The sequence below is a fragment of the Phoca vitulina genome, unplaced genomic scaffold (genome assembly GCF_004348235.1).
Source record: "Phoca vitulina isolate PV1807 unplaced genomic scaffold, GSC_HSeal_1.0 scaffold121, whole genome shotgun sequence".
Taxonomy (NCBI): domain Eukaryota; kingdom Metazoa; phylum Chordata; class Mammalia; order Carnivora; family Phocidae; genus Phoca; species Phoca vitulina.
Window position 1 is genome coordinate 824866 of NW_022589824.1, and position 15381 is coordinate 840246.

At 56.9% G+C, this 15381-nt stretch overlaps 1 protein-coding gene across 9 annotated transcripts in view; it reads left to right on the plus strand.

Annotated features, from left to right (window-relative positions):
- CACNA1B (calcium voltage-gated channel subunit alpha1 B) overlaps positions 1 to 15381 on the plus strand; it is a 186446-nt gene that overhangs the window by 51761 nt on the left and 119304 nt on the right. For 5 of the 9 annotated variants that reach the window (XM_032398849.1, XM_032398852.1, XM_032398853.1 and 2 more), the window contains exons 8-11: positions 1249 to 1364; positions 2025 to 2081; positions 3357 to 3446; positions 10911 to 11120. In XM_032398849.1, the coding sequence (XP_032254740.1) occupies positions 1249 to 1364; positions 2025 to 2081; positions 3357 to 3446; positions 10911 to 11120 (473 nt within the window). Of the gene's footprint in view, positions 1 to 1248; positions 1365 to 2024; positions 2082 to 3353; positions 3447 to 10910; positions 11121 to 15381 lie in introns of all 9 variants that reach the window. The other 4 variants (XM_032398848.1, XM_032398851.1, XM_032398850.1 and 1 more) reach the window with 1 other exon arrangement.

Sequence of the window (15381 nt, forward strand, 5' to 3'; positions counted from 1 at the left end):
TGGGGCTTTTCTTAGCAGTGAGAACTGATGCCTGGGGAGGACAGGCCCTGCTGCTGGCTGCCATGTGAGAAGTGGATGCTCTGGGCAGGGCCTAGATTGCTACAGCAAGTTTTTGCTGGTGGCTCTCAGACTGATTCAAGTGGTGTTGTCACTGCCCCACCCCTGCCCCCCAGGCCCTCCTGCCCTCATCACGGCCAAGGGACAGAGGCTGGTTGGAGAGGGGAGGAGGGGAGGGGCCCTGTGTCCCTGCAGATTCGGGGTTTGCGAGGGATGGGCGGTCCAGGCAGGACCTGGCTCCGCTTGTTGCCAGGAACACCACAGCTCAGGCCCTGGTGGACTCTGGTCACGAGCTGGGGTCAGTGCTGGCCAGAGCTGAGCTCTCTCTCCTGCCGTGGCTATGTGCCAGGAGTTAGGTCTGCTGGGCTCACCGCACCAAGCCCAGAAGCTGCTTCTCCTGGAGGAGAAACGGCCACTTCGCTGAGGACAGACATTGCTGTTTTGCTGCCGGGGTGTGCCTACCTGTCCTTTGGGGACCTGGCTCCTGCCCCAAGCCGGGGCTGAGAGGCTCGCCCTGCTGAATGCTGGGTGCACGTATACTTGGGCGTGCTTGTGCGCCTGTGTGTGTGAATGGCTTCCTTCTGGCTGTGTGAGCCCAAAAACTTGTCTGGGAAGCTGGGGCTGGGCTGCTGAGGGCTGAGGAGGGCAGAGGTCACTCTCCTGGGCATTGTGAGCCTCACAAGTTTGGCTGAGGTGGCTCTGGAATGTTTTCCTTTCGTCGTTGGCTTGCCCGCATCCAGTCCCTTCTTGCCCTGTTCCTGTCTGTCCTTCCCCTCCTAGCAAGGGCCCTGGGTGTGAACCAGCAGAAGAAACAAAGTGAAAGGTCTCTGGGCAGTTCTTGCCCAGAAGATCTCTGTAGGATGCAGATGACAGCCTGGCACTTGGAGGGTGTGCGCCTCGGCCTGCTCTGGGCGGGGGTGTGTGGAATTGTCCCAGCTCTCTGGAGCCCCCTCTGGGGACGGAGGTGCTGTCCCTGTGTGCTGGAGGAGTCTGAGGAAGGAGGGTTCACCTGGGCCCTCTGAGGGCTCAGGTTGGAAGAGGCCATGGTGGTGAGGGGCGGCCCATGGCCTGCACGTCGTGTCCCAGCCTCTTCCTGGTTCCCTTTGCCTCCGCATCCACACACCCGTGGGGCTGGTGGCTGTGCTCACACTCACCCTGTCTGCTTCCTTTTCTGGCCCCTGCACCATGCAGAGAGTTTGCCAAGGAGCGTGAGAGGGTCGAGAACCGCCGGGCCTTCCTGAAGCTTCGCCGGCAGCAGCAGATCGAGCGGGAGCTCAATGGGTACCTGGAGTGGATCTTCAAGGCCGGTGAGAACCAGGGGCTGCTGCAGCGCTCCTGGCCTGGCCTCTGTCAGTGGCCATGGGGAGGATGAGACCAGTCTAGGAGAGGGGAGCTGAGGTGTCTGAAGTGTGTTCTCCAGCCCACCCAGGGTCCTGACACCAGGCGGCCATATGGCTCTGGGGACACTGGCCTTTTTAATGGGGGCGTCTGGCATGGCCTAGCCTAGGGCTAGTTTCTGCCTGTCAGACTCAGGCGCCCTACCCGGGACCTGAGCCTGCTCTGTGCTCTGCACCTGGTTCTGGGCTTTGTCAAGCCTGGGGTTTCTGACTGCCCCCCAGCCTCAGGCCAGCATACTTTCCTCCATATGGGGCACCCGCTGCGCCTCCTTAGGTGCCTCGTCAGCGAGGAACTCACCTGGTGGGGTGGCTGCTCTCAGGGGAGGGTGGTATGAGCGTGGGAACAGGCCAGGCGCCCCTCATGGGGCGCTGCCGGTGGGACACAGAGAGGGTTCTGTCTCAACAGGAAAAGCTCAGCCATGAGCCCCACAGGCTTCTGGAATTGTAAGGGCTGAGAAGGCAGGGTCGTGCCGCAGGGGGCACCCTCATCCTGGTGTGCTCCTGGGGGGTGAGCCCTGGTCAGGGGTTGGGATGGGAAGGCTCCAACCTGAGGCTGTGTCTCACTCACAGAGGAGGTCATGCTGGCCGAGGAGGACAAGAATGCGGAGGAGAAGTCCCCTCTGGATGGTAGGTGACCACTGTTAGCACTCTGTGCCCAGCGAGACGCGTGTGCTTGACGCTCTCGCTCTCCTGGGCAGCTGTGCGTCCCCTGCACACAGTCCTGGGCAGAGCCCGTCCCCGAGGCCGCGGCATGCCCCGGGGAGTTGCGTGCCATGGACCGGACTGGAGGTGGCTGGCGGAGGGCTCTCCCACCACCCCTGTCAGCCTGGGGCTCAGAGCTGTGCTCACAGCATGCCCCTGAGGGCTGTGTTGTCCAACATGGCAGTTCACGTGTGACCGTGTAAGCTCACACATAAGTACACTGCGGTGAAATAAAAGTGAAGGACCTGTTCCTCAGCCTCACCCACCCCATTTCAAGCGTTCAATAGCTAGATGGGGCCAGAGGCTGGTCAGCATAGATCTAGACCATTTCCATGATCACAGAAAGTTCTTTTTTTTTTTTTTTTTTAAAGATTTTATTTATTTATTTGACAGAGAGAGACACAGCGAGAGAGGGAACACAAGCAGGGGCAGTGGGAGAGGGAGAAGGAGACTCCCTGCCAAGCAGGGAGCCCGAGGCGGGGCTCAATCCCAGGACCCCGGGACCACGACCTGAGCCGAAAGCAGACGCTTAACGACTGAGCCGCCCATGCGCCCCTCCCTGTCATCATAGAAAGTTCTGTTGGACAGTGCTGCTTCTAGAAGCTTTCAAAGTTCAGGTTTAAACCAAGCTGGATCTGTCTTGGGCTCAGGGTGATGTAGCTCCCAGACAGCCATGGCAGGACTCCTAGCACAGCCTGGGGCCACCAGGGCAGGGACAAGGGCCAGTGTGGCCATGGTCAGCAGCCCGGCGACGGGCATGGCCCCAGTGGCAGGAAGGCCATCCTCTTCATAGCAAAGCCGAAGCCAGAGAGGCTGGCCACGTCTGCTGTAGCCTCGGCTGGACCCACATCTGGGGCTCTGCTGGGCTGGTCCCTCTGCGGACCTGACTGACCTCTCTGCTCACCGGGCCTCAGGGTGTGGGCTGCTGGGGCAGCCAGCTGCGGCCTGGCCTTGCCCTACACAGACGTCTCCTGGTCTCCTTGGTAGCCACTGACATCATCAGGGAGAAGAGGGAAGGTGGCATCCCCTCCAAAGTCCTTATCCCCTTGGCTCCACAGACTGAGAGGGGCTCACGGGGGCCAGGATAGGAGATCCCCAGGAAGACCCGCACACCCTCAGCTGGAAGACTCCCCAGCCCTGGGGCAGGTGAGCTGGGTGCTGGCTCATGCCGTCCCCTCTCCTCACCCTTGTTTAAAGCAGTGTTGAAGAGAGCAGCCACCAAGAAGAGTCGGAATGACCTGATTCACGCCGAGGAGGGGGAAGACCGGTTTGCAGACCTCTGTGCCGTGGGTGAGTCTCTTTGGGTCCTCCTGGCTGAACGGGGCCTGTCCTGTGACTGGGTGTGGAAAGTGCACCTAACCTCCTGCCTGTCCCCTCTGGGGCGATGTTCCTTCCCTTCCTTCCCTACGGCCCACCCTCCCGTGTCCATCCTGATGGCAGGAAGTAAAGTGCCTTCCGCCCTCTGCTGTGTGCTCAGCTTTCTTTCCCAGAGCCAGGCTGTGGGAGTGGGCTGTGTGTCCAGCTCCTGGAAGTCCCGTGTTGCCCAGGGCCTGCCGCTCCTTTGCATGCCCTGACTGCTCTTGGCTCTGCCGTCCCCCATGTGGACGCAGAGCCTCAGGCCGCATCCCACAGCTGAAGGGCTGCGAGTGTCACCGACTGTGGGGACCGAAAGGATCTGGCTGTCTTTCTACCCAGCCCCTGTCTGTCTTCCATGCTCCTGGGGCCTCTGGCCTCATCCCCATCTCCTCAAATGGTGAAAGGGGAATTCTGGTTAATTCAATCACACGGAGCCGCTTTAGTTCCCTTCCTCAGGCTGGTACCAGAAGTGCTGGGCCCCTTCCCACCGAACGCCCGGTTATTGTGCATTCTGCGACAGAAGGGGCTGAGCCGTGGGTTTCCACCTTGACAGTTGGAGAAGGGCCTGCATGGCAGTGAGCTTCTCACTGCGAGGCACCAAGTCAAACACGATGCAGGCAGCCTCGATCTCCAGCAGTTCCTGAGCGGGCCTGGGTCCGAGGTCTGCTTCTCATGATGTGGTTACATTTATGAGACAACTCTTTAATGAAACTTACTTGTGCATTGATTGATATCTATGTCAATGTCTGTCTCTATTTTTCCATCTAGCTATCAATCTATGTATCTATTGATCTATCATCTGCCAATCATCTATCTAACCATTCATCCATCCATCCTTTCCCTCTTTTTCTCCCCACACAGACCCAGTAAACATATGTCAATAACTTGGGATTTCTCCCTGTTTCTCAGATAGAACACACATCGGCATCACACCCACACACAGGTACGCATACACACATACACACATGTAGAGTTTTGAGATCTTTGCATGTTACAGAAATGCTTTCATACAAATTTTTCTCATCGGTACCTTTTGGGGACCACTCCCCTCAGAAGTCTAATTCTAATTCTAAGTCGGTCTTCCATGGGTTCACTATAATTTGTTTGGCAGCTCTGTGTTGATGGCCATTCATTTATCTTTAGGATGTTTGATCTTCATCATGAAAAGTGCTGCCCAGACAAAGCCCTGTAAACATCTGCCCTTCCTCCCCAGCGCTTCTGTGCCTGTGGGTAGACCCCCAGGAGTAGGGTGCTATGCCAGTTATGTGCCGGAGATACTTTTGACTTTTGCTAGCTCGAGACCAATTTGATGGTTATAAAGTGACGTTTCTTTGGGACTGCCATTCTCATTTCACTCGCTACTAGTGATTTTGAATCTCTTTTTAAATGTTGGTTTCCCATTTGAATTTCGGCTTTGGTGATTCTTCATATACCTGTCCATTTTTCTATTGGGCGGTTTGTGTTTGCTAATTAATAAGAGACTGATGTGTGTTGTGGATCTGAGCTTTGTTACAATTTTTACAAATTTATCATGTGAGTGTAATATTTAAATAGTCCCCTTTTTTCTATTTTACCTAGAGTTTTTATTCTGATTTTGTAAAATTAATTGGAAAGATTTTTTAAAGTCTTTTCCTATGGCTTAGAATAATTCAAGTAACATAACACCTGAATAATCTGTTCTTTAAAGGTGAGATAAAACCGTGAACCCAAAATAAGAAGAACTTGGACCCGTTTTATAAACTATGCTTTGTGAGGAAATCTTCCATTTTCTCAGCGTCTCAAACTTGTTCCTGCAGAGTTGTCTGTACTTTTCTCATATAATTCTTCTCATCTCTCCTGTGTTCAGCTGCGTGTTTGTTCATTCACTCGGCAAATATTTATTAAGTGCCCATGACACGCAAGGAACTGTTCCAGGCACTGGGGCTTCAGTGTTGAAGGGAACGATGAAGCCCCTTCCTCTTTTGGTTTTTCTGTTCCAGGGGTGGCATCAGGCCCCGAGCAGTATAACACGAGAAGTATGCCGCGTGCAGTGCCACCTCTGGAAAGGGGAAAAATCGGGAAGCGAGGGGCTTGGAGGGCCAGGGGGTTGGGATTTTAAAGAGAATGGCCACAGAAGCCCGCCCCGCACCCCCCCCCGGCCCCCCCGGGGAAAGGTCACCTTTGAGTAAAGCTGAAGGAAGTGAGGAAGTCAGCCTCATGGAAGGGAATATTCCGGCAACATGTGAGAAGACCCTGAAGCAGGAAGGAGCGTAGCACAAGTGGGGACTGTGAGGGAGGCCAGTGTGGTTGGAGTGGAGTGGCGTGGGTCGGGGGAGCGGCGTGACAGGAGATCAGAAGGTCGCGGAGGGCAAGGGCCCGGCAGGGACTCTGGCCACTGGTGGGTTTGCAGAGGGGAGACGCTGTCCGGCTCCAGCTGGGGCACAGGAGGGCCCCAAGTGCAGAAAGGCAGAAGTGGGGCCCGTTCAGAGGCTGCTGTAGGGATCCGACTGGTGGTGGCAGCCGCGGGCGTGCCCAGTGGCCAGATTCTGGATACATTCTGAAGGCAAGCGCACAGGATTTACCGGCCGGCTGGGCGTGGGCATCAGAGGATGCGGGCGCCACGTGCCTGGGGGTGGGGCTGGGGGCTGACGCCCAGAGTCCGGGGGGAGCATGTGCTGTGTGGGCACACGTTGGAGAGCCCGTGGGGTTGCGGGCGGCTGTCTGGAGATCTGGCTGGGCGCTGTGAAGGTGTCGACCCCTCTGAGGCTGGCCTGGGTCTGCTGACTTTGCTCTTGCTGTTTACTAGTCGTCAGAATGTCTGTCTGTGTGCGCTGTTTTATTAATTAGGATCGTGTGGGGTTAATCTGTATGAATGATCACATAAAATGACCCAATTTTACACTTCCTTTCTTCTATTTTTTGTCTTAAATGTCATGACTTCCTCTTGTATCTTTAATAAGTTCATCTTTCTAAATTATTTTGATTTGCTTTTTTATTACATTCCTAATTTCTTAAACTGTGCAGCTTGTTCTTCCTCTCTTTTTACCAGCGGGGGCTCTGAAGGCTGTGCCCGCCCCTCTGCGTGATGCTTCGCTGGGCGGCCTCCTTTCTGTCAGCGTCTAGACCTTGGTTGCTCTTCTTTACTCTGCATCCAGAGTCACCTGCCCTCTCTCTCCCTGACTTCTCACTGCCCGCTCCATGAGCGGCCACCTCCCCTCCTTGGCTCTCATCATTACTGCCATGCTTCTTAGCTGTTGTATCTTGTTTTCATACCATCCTTGCCCCCGAGATGCCTTGTTTCCATAAGGAAATTGGTGTTATTTGCCATCACTCTGCCCCTATTGGCCCCAAAGATCGAGAACACATGACCTTTGCAGTGTGTTCGCCTCCTCCCTTGCGGTTTGAGGACGTTGGTGTTTTTAGCCCTAGGCTGTTATTACTCCCTGTGGTTGCTCCAGAACCCTTGCTTAGCAGGCCAGCGTGCACCCCCAGAGGCTGACCCTTGCCCGCGTGGCTTTGCTTTCCGAGGTCCTCGCCTATGGCCGCTGCCCCACCGACTGCTTTCTCTGCTTGCTCTCTGTCCTGTGCTCGGCTGGTTTCCCCGAGGCTTCTGGCTTCTTGCTGAGCCTTGCGTGTCCTCCTCCCTGAGGTGTGAGGTCTTTTTGCTGGGTCCTCCCGCCACTCTGTGGTGTCCCCCTGGCCCCTGCTGTCCTCGTGCCACGGAGGTGCCAGGGGCCGGGGCTCTTGTGCTGTGTCAGGAGCTCCTTCTGTGCCTGTGGGCTCAGGCCTTCCTTCCTGGAGGGCTTTTCCCATGTGTTTAATGAGTTCATCTCCTCGCCTCGTTCTTTTTTGCATCTGGAATCCCTATTATTTCATGTTCTGTCTCCCACTTGGCTCCTGCAAGTCTCGCCCTCTGTCCCTCATTCAACATGTGGCTTATGCTTCATCCTTCAGAGCCACTAGTTTGGGTTCTAAGAGTGAACCTCCTCTCCTTTCATCTGCTGAAGGGAATTTTATTTTTTCTCCAAAAGTTTCTCCTTTCAGTTTTGTTTTGATTGGTTTGGTGCTGTACTTGAGTCCCTGGGATTTTGCTGATTTTTCCTCCTGGGTCCCTGGCAGGGCCTCCAGGCTCACTTGCTTTCAGGGCCTCAGGCCTCAGCAGGTTCAGGACGGCTTGGGCGTGGGGCTGGGCAGGGAAAGAAGAAGCCACGTGTGGGTTTCCTCATGCCCAGCACCTCCTTTGTCCCTCCGTCTGTGCGAGGATGGCGGCGTCTCGAGCGCTGGGCTTGTCACCCCTCCGTCCACCCTGCCCGTGGTTGAGCCCACGTGCCCCGCGTCGTTTTGCTGACTCCCACACAACGTGCGGGGCCAGGTTACCTGTGATCTGTTTCTGAGTGAGGGCTCTCTGGGCTGTGTGACACTGTAAAGCCACGTGCCCAGGGCAGGGCTGGTGGGCTTTGTGCCTCCATGGCCTCCATGGCTTGTTGGCGAACACGACCTTCATTATCCCATGCTGGTGACTGCGGCCGCAAAGCTGGAAAGGAACACATTTCTCCTCCGTCCCTTCACTGGCCTCTGGTGGGGTCATCGAGGGTGGGATGATCTCAGTCATTCTGCCTTCTCTCTGCCACTCAGGGCCTAAACTCTGTACACATGTGTGGAAGGAATGGGTATTGTTACGCAGGTCCAGCATAGACTTTATATTAACTAATGAACCCCTCTTTTGGGCATGATGGAAAGAAATCCGAATATTATGTACACTCATGCATTGTTCTCACTAATGCTTAACTGTGCTGATATTCATAGGTTGATTTAATTCTTGATTTCCCCTAGCTTGATGACGTATTTTTTCCTTGAGATAAGCCTTTTGATTATAAAGAATATACACTGATTAAGTTAAACATGGAAAATGCACAGTATGAAAAGAAGCAGTCCCAAACTCTCATGATTTTCCCCACCCAGAGCTATGATTCTGGACGTGACGTGTGTCCATGTTCACTGTGGACCCCTGCTTTTACCAAAGAGCTGGGCTGGAGTCACTGTCCGGAGCTGACCTGAGCACATGGCAGCTGCTTGCTGGGAAAGGCTATCCTCCAGGGCACATGTCTCTGTCTCCAGAGACCCAGGACCTGTTCCATATTTGCCTGCGTGTCCCTGTTCCCTGACCAAGCGGAGGCCAGGGGGTGGGCAGGTCTCTGTCCTTGGTTCTGCCATGGTGTGCGTGGGGACACACCTCTCCCTGGGAACTGACAGGGGGGCACCTCATGCTCAGTGTGCCGGGACTCTCGCTCCCCCTTCTGTCCCTTGGAGTGTGTTAGAGGGGGGGATGGGTGGGGCTTCAGGAGCCAAGTAAGGGTACGTGGTTTTGGGCAAATGTGGCTCAGGACGTTACTGTCTGGATATGCCTCGACGAGTGAAGATGTGTGTGGTTGTTTGCATGTGGGTCCGGGCGGCTGTGCCAAGGCAGCATTCCTAGGAGGCCTTCCGCATGGCAGGGGCCTGCTGGTTCTTACTGGGCATGGTCCAGTGAGCCAGGGGGGAATGGCCTTGGAACCTCCCCTGGAGAACTGGCTGCTTGTCTCGCTGGCCACACTGCACAGAGCAGTTTGCGCAGGTCACGTGTCCTCTTGACCTTCCTTCCCAGCGTGGCCCTGTGTGTGTTCCTAGGTGTGCACCTGTTGTGATTCTGTGAGTGGTTGTGTCTTTGAGAGTGAGATGGTCAGGGTGTGTGTGACTTTGTTTCTCAGTGACTCAGGAAGTGGCAGGGGATCTGAGTGTGTGGGTTCTCCGGAAGGGTCTGTGCTCATTTCAGTGAACTCAAAAAAACATCAGCCCCAAAATACTATTAGAGTGCCACTGAGAGTCTGGGTGCACTCACACACACACACACACACACACATTCACACACACACAACATCACATGACACACACACCCTCACCCAGGGACCTGATGCCCAAGCTGACTGGGTTTGAACCCTGGGAGGCTCACACATGCCCAGGCCCTTATTGAAAACACTAGAGAGACCCTGATGTGCTGCAGAGACACGGATGTCCTGAGAGACAGAGCCATGCACACTCACCACCTCCAAGCCCCCATGAAGACTGCTCAGTTGTTTGTCAGGGAGTGCAGCGGCTCTCGCGAGGGTTCTCTCCTGCCCTCACAGAGTGTGCAATCTGGTCTGGAAGGTAGGCACAGAACAGGTCAACGAGCCAATACGGGGGCATATGATACGCGGTTGTGATTACTGCGGGTGGGCTGATGACCCTATTTCGGAAGGAGTGCCCAGAGAAGGGTGTTTTGTAAAGTCCAGATGTGAAGCTGAGAAGCAGCCTGCTGTGGAAAGGACCAGTGGTGGGAAGCATTTTACACTTAGGGTCACGGCAGGGCAGAAGTGGCGTGTACGTGGTGATGGGGGAAGGCCGTGGTAGCTTCATCGCAAACGTTCCAGAGACTGTGTTGGGTTTTGTGGGCCATACTCACCTCTGCCTCTGCACCAGGATAACAGCCATGGGCCAGACGCAAGCCAAGGAGCTTGGCTGGGTTCTAGTCAAAGTACTTGAAAATAGAGGGGCACCTGGGTGGCTCAGTCGTTGAGCGTCTGCCTTCGGCTCAGGTCATGATCCCAGGGTCCTGGGTTCGAGCCCCGCATCGGGCTCCCTGCTCAGCGGGAAGCCTGCTTCTCCCTCTCCCACTCCCCCTGCTATGTTCCCTCTCTCACTGTCTCTCTCTTTCTGTCAAATAAATAAATAAAATCTTTAAAAAAAAAAAAGTACTTGAAAATAGGGAGCCAGGGGCACCTGGGTGGCTCGGTTGGTTGGGTGGCTGCCTTCAGCTCAGATCATGATCTCAGGGTCCTGAGCTCGAGTCCCGCGTGGGGCTCTGCTTCTCCCTCTCCCTCTGCCTCTTCCCCCCTGCTTGTGTTCTCTCGCCCACACTCTCTCTCTTTCAAATAAATAAATAAAATCTTTAAAAAAGACAGGTAGCCAGTTGCTGCTGATCCCTGAGTTGAAGCAGGGGGAGGACCAGATGCTGTAGTGCTCTCCAAGGCCCGTGGAGGAGCTGGGATGGCCGGGAGCATCGGGACTGCTGGAAGGTGGCCAGGAGGTGCTGGGGACCATCTGGAGCCTAGTGACTGTGGAGACCACCAAGGCTCTTGGTTCCCTCACCTGTGAAATGGGGGTGGGGTCAGGACCCACTGCAGGGGGTGCAAGGGTAATCAGCTAAATGCCAGTAACACACAGGGTCTGACACACGTGGGGCCTTGAGCTAGACCCGGGCTGGGGCAAGTGCCCATGAAGGTGTTCTCATGCGGGAGCTAGGTGTCTGAGTGGGAGGGGAAGCGTGTCCTCAAGGGTGTGTCCATGGGGCACACGTCTGTGAGGGAGAGCGTGTCCTCAGTGAGCCCCTTGTTCCCCCAGGATCCCCCTTCACCCGTGCCAGCCTCAAGAGCGGAAAGACAGAGAGCTCGTCATACTTCCGTAGGAAGGAGAAGATGTTCCGGTTCTTCATCCGGCGCATGGTGAAGGCGCAGAGCTTCTACTGGGCGGTGCTGTGTGTGGTGGCCCTGAATACGCTGTGCGTGGCCATGGTGCATTACAACCAGCCGCAGCGGCTCACCACGGCGCTGTGTACGTAGCTGCAGCCTGGGCCTCCCCTCACCTCTTCCCGAACCACCTCTGGTCTGCAGCCTGGAAAACCTGGTTCACAGCCTTTTGCCTTGGAATGCCCTGGGTAGGACCCCTGCACTGACCCAAGTGCCCCCAAGGGCCTCTGCTGGGGCCTGAGCTCCCCGTCCCGGGTGCCAGGAGGCCTAGCTGATTGGAACGGGTTAGAAACCCATCTGTCAGTGTGGTGGGAAATGAGGCGGGGTCCAGGGCACACTGGGAGGAAGTTGAGGGGGTGAGCAGGCACAAGCCAGGCCACGTGGACCTGTGTCCTCCCTTGGAAGGGCCTCAGACCCACGGACCAGAGGACTTAGCCCCTCATTCCAATCTGCCACAAGGCTGCGGCTCCCTTCCTGGACTCCTGAGGAGGAAGAGTCCTGCCTTCTAGCGCTCTTCCTGGGCTCTTTGGCTGTTTGCATTTTTTGGTTTTTGAACCTGACCAGGGCTGACTTGCCCCATGTCCATGGGCCTAAGGGCCACAAGAGTCTGAGTCATGACTTCTCTTGGCCCTGGCTGCAGTTCCAAGGAGGAAAGGAAGAAGGTAACTGGGCTGGTTGAGGCCCCTTGCCCCTCTCCAGGGACCAGGGCTGACCTTCCAGGACCAACCCTTCATACCCTAGGGCTCTGCAGGCCATGGGGAGCTTGGTCTGGGTCTGTCGTCCCACCTCATGAGAGCTCTAGACACGAAGCTCCCTAGTAGTTTCTGTCCTCTGGTCAGGCCTTCCGCCTTCCTGTTCCCTGGGGGTCAGCTGCAATAACCCTGCTTGATATCTGGGGCTGATGTGGACGCAGGGCCTACTGTGGATTCCCCTTGCTCTCTCCATGGGAGCCCTGTGTGCCTGAAGCCTCCCTGAGGTGGCAAGAGAGTCTTTTCTCCAGGGAAGAACGCTCCTGGATCTGAGTCCTGGCCCCGGTGGGCCAGCCACACTCCCCTCTTCCAACCCTGAGCCTGTCAGCTCTAAGTAGGAGCTCAGGCAGCTCTGGAAGGGTTCTTATGAGCTCCACAGGCCACCTGAAAATGTGGGTGGGGGTGACTGTTGGGGGGTGCGATGCTAGCCTGCAGTTTCCCAAACTTGTACTGAAAGCTCTTGTGTGTAATGGGGAAGGGCATAGAGGCAGAAGAAGCCAGAGGGGCCCAGGGAGCTTCCGGCAGGCAGCCTGGCTCGGGTTGCCCAGGGGAGCGAAGTGAGGAGGCGGTTTGTGTGCTTTGAACTGCCCGCTCTGGCCCCTAATCCATATATCCTGGGACCTGTACTTTGGTGTCTAGGGACTTTGTTTGGGACTGAGGTGAGTACTTCCCTCCATATCCCCTCAGGATAAAGTCTCCTCACCCTTGGGGGTTGGGTGGGGACCAGGGAGGTGGGGCTTCCTCTTGACCCCGCCAACGGTGCGGCTGTTCCTGGGGCTTCCTGGCCAGACCTTTCCTTCCCATGGAAGAAGCTGATGGTGCCCAGTCAGTCTTGTGGTTACTGCTTGTTTCCTGGGGACCTGCCACCCGACCGGCCAGGCAGCAAGCTGCAGGACCTGGTCACACATCTGTTGTGCGGGAGCACAGGCCTGGGAGTGCCCAGGTGCTGGGCCAGGCCACAGGCATCCCTGGCCACGCTTCTTCCCCCTTGCTGCTTTGTCTTCTCTGTGGTTCCCTGGGAATTCCTGAATTCATTGTCATTACCTGGGGAAAACGGCCGGCGGGAGAGATGGGTGTATGCTGGGTCTGCACACCTCTGCTCAGTGCCCTGGGCTCTGTCCTTGGCAGCTGGGCTGGAGCTGAGGAAGGCGGATCCAGCCAGGTAGGGCAGGTCTTGCAAGAGGCAGAGGCAGAGGCTGAGGTAGGAGGGGGTCTCCGCCAGGTCTAGCTTCATTGGAGCTCCCCGGGAGGCTCTGCCCTGAGACTGGCCAGCCTGCAGAGAATGGGTTGTGTGCACCTCAGCTGTGTGTCCATCCAGGGCCCACCCCCAGTACACCACCAGAACCCCTGAGACTGAAGCCTAACTGGGAGGGGGGAGGGAAGGGAAGCAACTGGCTGTAGGGCTTTGTCATCCTCTGACCCCCCGGCCTCACAGGACAGGCTTGGCCACCCTGTCCTCCGATTATGATACAGAACACCGATTAAATTCTCTGCCTCTGCCCCCTCCCCCCGCCTTGGTGTGTGAATGCCCAGAGAGACGGCTCATCTCTGTCTCCTCTGCAAGTTCAAAGCAGCAGCAGCCTGTCAGTTGGACGATGATTCAGGCGTGAATGAATGGCTGCCCTTTCTTGGCCTCAGAGGGGAGGCTGAGCGTATGAAGCCAAGGGGGTCTCTCCCGCAGGAGAGTGGAAGGGCAGGCAGGACGCTGGGGCATTTCTGGCTCCGGCTGCTCCCTTTCTCCGAGGAGGTCTTACGTCGGCAGCTCCTGTGCGGGTTCCTTGCACTGCTCTCACGTGGGTCTCCTGGGAGCAAGGTCGGTGGCCAGGCAGCTGTAGCTCCAGGGTCTCAGGTGGGGAACGGATCCGTGTAGCTCCAGGTGTGTGGGCAGGGGCACGGCCCATCTTTGTGGCCTCCCCCTCCAGGATCTGAGCTCTTCGTACGGGGTGCCCCACGGCGCAGGGGCAGGAGCCTTTGTGACCTCACGTGGAGAGGCTCTGGGACTGTGCAGGGTGTTGGGGCGTTCGGAGCTGGACTTGGGGGCAGGGCGCCGCCTCCCTACCCCCCTCACACCTGCTGCTCAGCACAGCCGGGCCCAGGTGCCGGTCATTCAGGCCTGGCTGCAGTGGTCTTCTGCCTAGGTCAGTGGGCATCCGTGCCTGGCACCTTGGCCTCTTGGCTTCTCCAGGGAGTCAGCTTTGCCTTCTCATTCCTTATCGCATGCCTGGCTTGGATGCCTCAGTGACTTTTTGGCTGTCTTCAGAGGCCAGGCTTGTTGTGTGAGTTGCTACCAGGAGCTGATTATCCGTGTACTCAAGCCATAGTAGGGGGTTCCCCACCTGAGACCGTGGGCCATACAGGTCGTTGTCTGTGTGTGGCAGTGGGGCTGGTGCCTCTGCTCCTCCGCTCATGCGCAGTTGGGCTACTGTAGATCTGCCCCCGACTGAGGCTGCTGGGTCTCTGTGGTGGAGTGCATGGTGGAGAGCTGTGTAAGAAAGCAGATGTGAGGGTCCAGAGCTATGTGGTCCCCTCTTCTGTTGTCTGTTTTATCAGGAGGTGCTTGAGGTCCAGCTTCCCAACCAGTCCGGATGCCAGAGGCCCCAGGAAGGCTGGGCTAGTGGCCTTCTGGGGACTGGACTCTCTGGAGCTTACCCTCCACTCCTGCTCAGGGCCTGGGCCCTCAGGGGCAGGCTCTGCCCTGAGCTCTGAGCCGCTTCCCTGGCTTCTGCTGCTCTGGGGCCAGAGGCCATGGTACTTTTGGGCCACTGTACAGAATAATGAGCTGATTCCAGCTCAGCACCTGGGGAGGATGATCAGAGACAGTGACCTTGCTCTGCTTCCCGGACTTCCTGGTTTGACCACTGCCTCTCTCGCTGTCCGGACGACCTGTTGTTTCTCGCTCTGGCCGTGCGTGTTGTTCGGGCCTGGCTAGGGGTTGTGTCTTGTCTGTGTGCCTGGAATTCCCAGCCTGGCCCTCAGTTCCAGTGTGGCCTCCCTTTGGTCCTGAGGCCCTTGAGGGTCTGCACTCCCAGTGGCAGGGCTCCTGGCTAGGCAGGAGGGGTCGCCTGCAGGAGGGTGAAGGTGCCCAGGAGCCTCTGTGTGACTCATAGAGCGAGGGGGCGGCAAGTGTTGGCGCCTCCTGGGAGCCCCGTGCTGGCCGGTCCAGTATTGGGTGGTAGGTGAACACATGAACAAAGTGAAAACCAAACACGGTGATGTGGGGGTTTTGGAAGGGTTTCGGGGAAGTCCTCGCGGAAAGACGGGGTGATTCTGATGAGGAGGCTGAGGGTCTCCACCATGCTCAGAACATGGGGTGGGGAGCAAGCCTGAAGGCAGAAGGATGGGTCTGAGGCCGTCCTCTGGGGAGTACTGTGTGGCCCCGGAACTCACTCCCGAGCCCAGTCCCAGGCCCTCACCTCCCGCAGAGCCTGTCTCTGGGCAGCACCACATTTCAGAGCAGACAGGCATCTCTTTGGGCCCCTCCCAGTCCCAATCCGTTCATTATTCTCCTCCTGAGCTGAGATTTCTGAGCTCGGGGGCCACAGACCAGGCCTGCAGGGCTCAACCCTGGGAGGGCCCAGAGGTCTGGTGTCCTCCAGT